The 8,772-nt window shown below is 42.5% G+C and overlaps 1 protein-coding gene across 3 annotated transcripts in view; it reads left to right on the top strand.

The window, feature by feature from the left end:
- GK (glycerol kinase) overlaps positions 1–8,107 on the top strand; it is a 103,254-nt gene extending 95,147 nt beyond the window's left edge. For 2 of the 3 annotated variants that reach the window (XM_040425000.1, XM_040424999.1), the window contains 2 exons: positions 3–89; positions 6,477–8,107. In XM_040425000.1, coding sequence (XP_040280934.1) covers positions 3–89; positions 6,477–6,490 — 101 coding nt within the window. In that variant the 3' untranslated portion in view covers positions 6,491–8,107. The remainder of the gene's footprint in view (positions 1–2; positions 90–6,476) is intronic. The other variant, XM_040425001.1, reaches the window with a different exon arrangement.
- The last annotated feature ends 665 nt before the right edge of the window (positions 8,108–8,772 follow it).

Raw genomic sequence — 8,772 nt, 5'->3', positions numbered from 1 at the left:
AGGTGACTCTAGTATCTTCTCTAGTCTGCCTCTGGGTTTTTATATAGTGAGTAGCATGGTAATGTTAATCGGAGCAAGGTACATCACAGGTTAGTTTTTTTTATCTTAACTAGATTTCCATTCAAGGTCCATCTGTTATCCCGTACAATTAGCAGTTCGTTAATCATTTATTTCTCTAGATGCTGTTTTTTCCCTACACATATTCTTTTTTTTTTTTGTTTTTTTGTTTTGTCAGTTTACTCCAGGAGCATTTCCATCTAAGGCTACTTTCACACTCGCGTTTTGGGCAGATTCGTCATAGATCTGCAAAAACGGATCAGTTACAATAAAACAACCGCATGCATCCGTCATGAACGGATCCGTTTGTATTATCTGTAACATAGCCAAGACGGATCCGTCTTGTACACCATTAAAAGTCAATGGGGGACGGATCCATTTTCTATTGTGCCAGATTGTGTCAGAGAAAACGGATCCGTCCTGGTACACAATGTAAATCAATGGGGACAGATCCGTTTTCTCCGTTTGGCTCAGTTTCGTCAAGTGGACAGCAAAACGCTGCAAGCAGTGTTTTGGTGTCCGCCTCCAGAGCGGAATGGAGACGGAACGGAGGCAAACTGGTGTATTCTGAGCGGATCCTTTTCCATTCAGAATGCATTAGGGCAAAACTGATCCGTTTTGGACCGCTTGTGAGAGCCCTGAACGGATCTCACAAACTGAAAGACAAAACGCCAGCGTGAAAGTAGCCTTAAATAAAGAGGGCTTTTCTCTCTTTGTAAATTCTATTAATTTGATTATTTCTTTGATAACTCAGAAAGCTGGTTACTGAGCAATATGGGTGCCATTACACTATTTCTCAAACACCCAAATAGAAATAACACAGATCCGTAAAAACTATGGATGACAGTCCTATCCTTAGGACAGTAATGCAGACAATAATAGGACATGTTCTATTCTGTTGCCGAATGGACACACGGAGTTACTTCTGTTTTTATTGAAATGAATGGTTCCACATACGGTCAGCAAAAAAACCCAAAAAAACAGAATGGACATGGAATGAAAATACGTTTGTGTGCATGAGCCCCTTATTCAAGTATCTACACCCGTTGCCCCATATTGTATCCTAATTTGACAGTTACTACCCTGACTTGTTTAGAATTTTAGGAAAGCTCGGGGACTGACCTAATGAGGGAAACCGCTAAATGAAACCTGAACATTCAACTAATACAGCGGTCAGCAACCTTCAGCACTCTAGCTGTTATGAAACTACAATTCCCAGCATGCTCTATTCATTTCTATGGATGTTATGAGAAGAGCAGAACAATTATGCATGCTGGGAGTTGTAGTTTCTCAACAGCTGGTGTGCCGGAGGTTGCCTACCCCTGACCTAATATGATCAGTGCTGGTGAGAAGAAGCCACTTCTAGTGCCATACTCTTACTGGCTGGCCTGCACAACTGCTGCCAGTGTACAAGAGGATCCAAGTTTTGGGTCTGACTATGTATGACAGCCAGCACTGGACATATTAGGTGGATGTTCTGAGGGAATCGGAAGACAACCATGGGACAACATAAGGTCTGTTTCACGTGCAGCAGTATTTGTCCGGCTGAATCCCAACATATTTGCTGGGTATGGGTAGCGTCTGGATCTCCGCCGGACCCCATTATAGCCAATAAGGCTAGACGGGATCCAAAGAGCTCCAGCAGACTGTTCTCTGCCGACTGTGTGAAACAGGCCGAAGGATGAAACGCGGTATCTAAAATCAGGAGCTTTTTTTTTAAATTATTCCAATAAAAATGTTTTTTTCCCCCATAATGTAAAGGATACATTTCATATGTAGTTGTGGAACAACCCCCATCAGGACCTGTCAGCTTTTCGGACATGTCTGGTTTAGTAAATACTTATATTCCCCTTGAAACAATGACTCCAGTGCAGGGACCAGCAACCTCTGGCACTCCAGCTATGGTAAAACTACAACTCCCATCATGCACACTTGTTTGGCCATTGTCGGAGCTTACACAGAAGTGAACAGTGCATGCTGGGAGTTGTAATTTCACCCCAGCTGGAGTGCCGGAGGTTGCTTACCCTTGTTGTAGAGCATCTTTTGATATGATGCTGTTATGCCGTTCCTCTGATACCCCTTCTAGAAATAGGCGAATAGATTGACAAGAGTATTACCACTCTCCTTATCAAGGGGCATGTCCCTACACAGTCTGGCACTGCCAGCACTGATTGGGAGTGTGTCTCTACAGTCTGACATTATCCAACACCCATTTGTCAATTTATTCATATTGGAGCAATGGTGACATTCAGAACTCTTAAGAAATGACTTAGACAGATGTGCAAGGACTGCTGACAGCTCCTCTTTAAAGGGCTTGTCCGGGTTCAGAGCTTAACCCGGACATACCCCCATTTTCACCCAGGCAGCCCCCCTGACTTAAGCATTGGAGCAGTTCATGCTCCGATGCTCTCCTTTGCCCTGTGCTAAATCACGCATTTTTAGGAGTTCCGTTGTCGAACCGGTCTCTCCATGGGGCTGCCAGGAAGCCCGGTGACGTCACCGGCACTGATGGGCGGGCTTTAGCGCTGCCCTAGCCAGTAAAACAGCTAGGGCAGCGCTAAAGCCCGCCCATCAGAGCCGGTGACGTCACCGAACACAGTGTGTTATGATCAACAAAAGAGCCCGTGCCCTGCGCGATCTAGCGCAGGGCAAGGGAGCGCATCGGAGATGCTGCCTAGGTGAAAATAAGGGTATGTCCGGGTTCAGCTCTGAACCCGGACAACCCCTTTAATAGAGGACTTGTGAACTCTGCTGACATGTCTGTTTTAGCAATTTCATGCATTCCCCATGTAACAATTCTGAAGCATCGGTGTCGATTCCCTTATTATTCCTGCTAGAATTACTAGCAGTTTGGACTGAAGGTACCCGTTGGGGGTAGACTGTCCCTGCACAGTCTGACCATGGCAGCACTGATTGCCTAGTGTCAGACTGTCCAGGGACACACCAACAACTGATAACGCCTATCTGGATCTTAATTGCAAACTGCTAGTAATTCATTCATAACTTCTAGCAGGAATAATAATGAATTGGTACAACACAGAGACATAAGAATAGATGCTCCAGAATTGTTATAACATTGGCAATGCAGGTCATTACTAAACAGACATGTCTGGGGAGGGGATAGGTCCTCTTTAAGGGGAGTGCTCTTTAAAATGACAAGCCATGGTTAGGAAAGGAAATTAGATTTTTATATTATTTTAGTTTTTCTTGTTAGAGACAAGTCCGTAGATGCAGTTTTGTTGTTGTGACGCCCAGTTACCACATGAGGGCGCCAGGAGACAGAAATGTGTAGACCGTTGTATGGACTGCTGGCATTTAGTGTGCAGTCTGTGGTGCTCCTACACTAGTAAGGTGCTGGGTATACTGTAGATATAATCAGGTTTACCAGTTGTCTTTCACATTCAATTTACTTCAAATGCAGAAGACAAGCTCTTTGTAATTAGGGAACTGTGTATTAATTACTAACTTCATTATCAAACGTTGGGACAGATTACTGCCAATTAAGTCTAACCTACAATACTTTGACTAGAAATGCTCCTTGTGGAAATAATATAGGTAACAAGTTGCATGAATGAAGTCACAATTTATCAAAAATGAATCATACTTAAAATACAAAACGGCAAAAAAAAGCAGCGTTCACATAAGCCAGTATTCTGGTCAGTATTTGGAAGCTGAAACCAGGAGTGGATCCAGAACATGCAGAAGGTACACATTTTTCCATCATACTTTTCCTCTCTGTAGGTTCCACACCTATGTTTGGCTGCAAAATAATGACCAAATGCTGCCTTGTGAAAGGGGTTTTCCAGGAATAATGTGTCCATGTGCCAGTCTTCGCATTGTAGACATGGTCATAGTCACATGCTCTGCTGCAGATGATGATTAGGGATGAACGAATTGACTTCGGATGAAACATCCGAAGTCGATTCACATAAAACTTTGTTTCAATACTGTACGGAGCAGGAGCTCCGTACAGTATTAGAATGTATGGGCTCCGATGAGTCGAAGTTAATACTTTGCGAAGTCTCGCAAGACTTCGCATAAAAACTTTGGAAATTGATTTATACTGTAAAAAAAAACATTTCCCGAACTCTGGTTCAGTTCCAAACGGTGCCACCTCCCCCAATTCCAATTTCTTAACCTAACCCGTTTGTCACAATGAAAGCGCTCATTACCCATGGCCCTTCAGTTTGCCCCTACCTGGTGCTGCCTGAGGAAATCGCCTTACCTGGCCTCATTGGTGGTGCACCCCTGCCCCCGCCGATCAGCTGACTGAAGAGAAGGCCTTCATTTCTTTGTTTACCTGCTCGCCATCGACATCGCAGTGGTGAGCAGGTGCAAATACAAGAAGCCGTCCCATTCACTTCAATGGGATGGTTCCTTCCTATACACTTGAATAGGAAGGAGCCCCCCCACCCACCCATAGACATGAATGGGACGGCTTCTTGTAATTACACCTGCTCGCCGATGCGAGAAGGCCATTGTGGCCTTCTCTTCAACCAGCTGATCAGCAGGAGTGCTGGGTGTCAGACCCCCGTCGATCTGATATTGATGACCTGAGAATAGGTCGTCCATATTAAAATCCCGGAAAAAACCCTTTAATCTCTGGTTGAAGGAATTCTAACACACGTATATTTTTCTTGCTGTTTGCTGGTTCCCCTGAGATTAATGGATTACCAAATTAGCAGCCGCTGATTTGTGAACAGGATCAAGTGAAGATCATGCTTACCCCGGATTATTTATTTTAATTTATTTCACTTAATTTCTTATTAGCTAATTATGGATGTAAATAGTTTATTGCTTGTTTTATATTTCATTAAGAAATGTAGTGAAATGAAATAAATAAGCCGGGGGGACATGATCTTCACTTGATCCTGTGAACCTCCTTCCTAGGATCCTGCCACACATCTCGATGGTTCTGCATTTTAGATGCATCGGAAAAACGTGTGCAGCTTTGGCAATAACATGTCTGCTTTTATGCTTCCTTACATAAATGGAAATGCTGTGTGTTGCTGGAAGGAAAGGCAGATATGTTGTTGCAAAAACCACATGCATTTTTTGCTGCATCCAAAACGCAGCACGACTGTGATGTGTGGTCTCATCCTGATAGAATCTTTACAGATCTGATTTAGAATTATTAATTTGATTGAACAGGCCATTTAGCGCGTTCCTGGCCCTGCAGTTAAATCAACCGACGCATTTGGGGGCAGCATCCCAACTACTGAATCATTTTCCCACCTTTTGTTCACTATGCTTGTATGCTGTAAGTCAGGGGTCAGCAACCTTCGCCACTCCAGCTGTTGTAAAACCGCGACCCCCAGCATGCTCCGTTTACTTCTATGGAATTTCTCAGGAGCAGCCAAGCAAGAGTGCATGCTGGGAGTTGTACTCTCACCACTGCTGGATTGCTGGAGGTTGTTGATCCCTCCTATAGGTAGTAGCGACTAACAGACTTTTCACAAGTTTCTATCTAGCACCCATTAAAGTAAAACACGTCTGTTTTGGCGACAAGAAGCCAAAGTGAGCATCACTTGTCACCATACTGTATTAGCACTGAAAAGCCACAAACCCTGCCATTTTTGAAAAGGAAATTTTGTGCAAGTGTGAAAGCTGGGCTTAAAGGGCTCGTCCCTGGGCTATCAACAGGATAGAGGATAAGTGTCTGATCAGCAGGGATCTGACTGCCGCCACAGTGAAGATCCCTCTCTCAAGCGTTTGGACTCTTCTCTGTGGCGGCGTCTCACTCCGTATAATGTATATTGTATAATGCTCTCCCGATGCTGCCGATCACTAGAATGGGGGCCTGTGTTACCTTGCTTGAATGGAGCTGCAGACATACATGTGTGTCTGATGCTCCAATCAACTCTGTTTGACATAGCTGCTCGCTTATTTCCGCCAACCTTATAGAGATGAATGGAGTGGCGGACACACGTGTATGTGTGCCAATCCTTTCAAACAGGGAAAATGGGCCCCCGGTAGTCATACACCCACCGATAAGACACTTATCCCCTATCCTGTGAATATATAAGCAGGCTTACACGGCCTGATTTTCAGGCCAATTATCATGAATGAATGTTGGTGTAAACGCTCATTCCCAGTAATCGGCAAAACGCTCATTCATCGGGTAAAATGTTCTTTCTTGCGGACACTTCCGTCATAGTTCCCCCGTCTGCAGATCGGCCTGTGTAAACCATTGACGAGCAGGCAGTTATTGGAAAGGAGCACTTCCTTCCCGAAAATTTCTCATTGGCATAGTTGTTGTTATAGGATAACCCCAATAAAATGTCCCCACTGTTTGGTCTTATTCCTCAATAAATAGTTAAATGGATGACTTGACCTGTATGGTTACACATTGAAGTAGCTATTTTCATATTTAGATGCAATTTTTTCTATTTTAACTCCTTGTTTCTGTTTCTTTTTAGGACTTGAGAAGTGAAGCTATTTCTGCACATTTTTTTCTATTGGTGGTGTTTTTGGATTCCTCTGTGATTTTAATCTGATAGAACTTGACAACTCTATAAAATTTCCACACACATTTTTTAAATCTATTTAACCTCCTCTCACTGTTTAATAATGTTTTTAGCAGCATACCTCTTGTAAATCTAATATACATGAGCGGTATTCTGCTAAAGATATATTGAGAACCTCTACAGAGATGACAATAAAGGGAATGCTAAGCTCACTGATCATTTAGATGCGACTTGAAGACTTATTTGCACTTAGAGATTCTAATCATTGGAAGTATTAATATCCCGATTAATATCTCAAGACTGATTGGGAAACATGTACAGATATTTTTGATGAAGTTGTAATTTTTGGAAGTTAAGTTAACCTTGTATTTTATCTGGCACAAACAATTATATTTGCTACAACTTGTTTTCTTCTAAAGCATTTGTGCCTTTTACATTCCAAAGGCTGTGTATCTGTATGTTTGTTTTTTCCTTATTTTATTGTCATGTATTTCATAAGGTGAGAGCCCTGAGGAATTACTGGTACCATGTATCACCAAGGGAGAATACAGTTCTTTTACAGGGGAATCATTGTTTGATTAGATGTAAAGAAATATTTTAGCAACAGATACATTAATATTAGATTTCTTTTATTTAAATATGTTACTGTGCAAGTGCAAAGTCCGAGATGAAGTCTGATTGTGTTTGTGTAAGATAAATATTTGAAGCCTTTATCTTATGGCCAGAATGTTGTCCTGTCCAAGGCTTTGTTCACACTGTTTTTGGTGGCAAGAATAGTGCAGTCTGCAGAGCAAGAAACCTGATAGACCCTTACATAAGTCAATGGGTTTTGTCAAGATTTTTGGGGTTCCATTTGAACACCTATCTGTCCTATGAGTCACGGCTCCATTTCAGATAGAAGTCTTGATAGTAGTGTGAACAGAGCCTAATACCTCCTTCTTCTGATACTTGACCTCTGCAAATCTACTAGACTGCCCAGCCACTTCATAATGCAAGCAGATCCAGGATAATTTCTCCTAGTAATGTATATTTGCTGTTAGTACAGTTAATTGGTGACCGTGTTCTAATTTAAAGGGAACCTGTCGGCACCAAAATTGCCCCGCAGCTGCCTGCAGTACCTTACAGCTGATGTCCTCTGGTTTCTAATGAGGTGTTTGTCTAAGTCATCCAATGGACGTAATCATTGTAAAACAAATTGTATTCCGCCGTAGGCTGAATGCAAGTGAAGATCATGAATTCAGGGGGCGGTAGCTTTTACATTTGATGTCAAGCTTGCCACACCCCTTCCCCGCCCTTTGATTTTGATTGATGGGCTTTTTTCATTTTCTTCATGCGCGATCCCTTTTGTAGATCTTGCGCATGTGCCAAATGATAATAGCCTCCGGCTCGCTCGTGCAAGATCTCAAGAAGGTATTGCACATGAAGGAAACTAAAAAGCCCATCAATCAAATGGACAGGGCAGGAAGGGTCCACTGCGAGCTTGACTTGTAGTGTGAAAACCACTGCCCCCTTGACTTGTAGTGTGAAAACCACTGCCCCCTTGACTTGTAGTGTGAAAACCACTGCCCCCTTGACTTGTAGTGTGAAAACCACTGCCCCCTTGACTTCAAGATCCTCATTTGCATACAAAAGTTATTTTACAGTGATCCTGCCCATCGGATGACGTACGGGGTACTGCAGGCAGTTTAGGGGCCATTTTGGTGATGACAGGTTCCCGTTAATGCATAAGCAATAAAGAGTGGAACTTCGAGTCCGCTACCCATCTAACATAAGGATCTAATGTGTAGAAATGATAATCTGGTGGAAGAAAATAGCTTGTTGCACCATTGGCTTTCGGACTATGATGGTGAATGTAATGTCAAGTCATGGATCCATATTTGATTATGTAGAATTGCAAAGAGTCACATTTTAGAGAAGAGAAATTTTGAACGCTAAGCAGCTTTCTTTATGTTGAGCAACATTTCCAGGAATGTGGGGAGAGAACCATCAACTATTATCCCTTATTGGCAAAAAAAATATATTGCGGGGGAGCTTTGCGTTATTAACGGTACAAATCAGATTATAAAAACGCAAAGAGCCTTTTGACAACAATTTCTTTTCCTCTCGGTCCAAAAAGAAACACTATTGAAATTGTTGCTCATTATATATTGTAATCTGATGCCAATAAATCCTGTTTTATGCGTTCTCTTTATTGTGTGTGTTTAATGGCGCCATACTATAATAATTATTCAACAGCTATCACAGGGAA

This window comes from Bufo bufo, chromosome 3, assembly GCF_905171765.1.
Source record: "Bufo bufo chromosome 3, aBufBuf1.1, whole genome shotgun sequence".
In the NCBI taxonomy this organism is placed as follows: Eukaryota; Metazoa; Chordata; class Amphibia; order Anura; family Bufonidae; genus Bufo; species Bufo bufo.
Note: the sequence above shows the minus strand (reverse complement) of the source record. Positions and strands in the feature narration are given on the sequence as shown.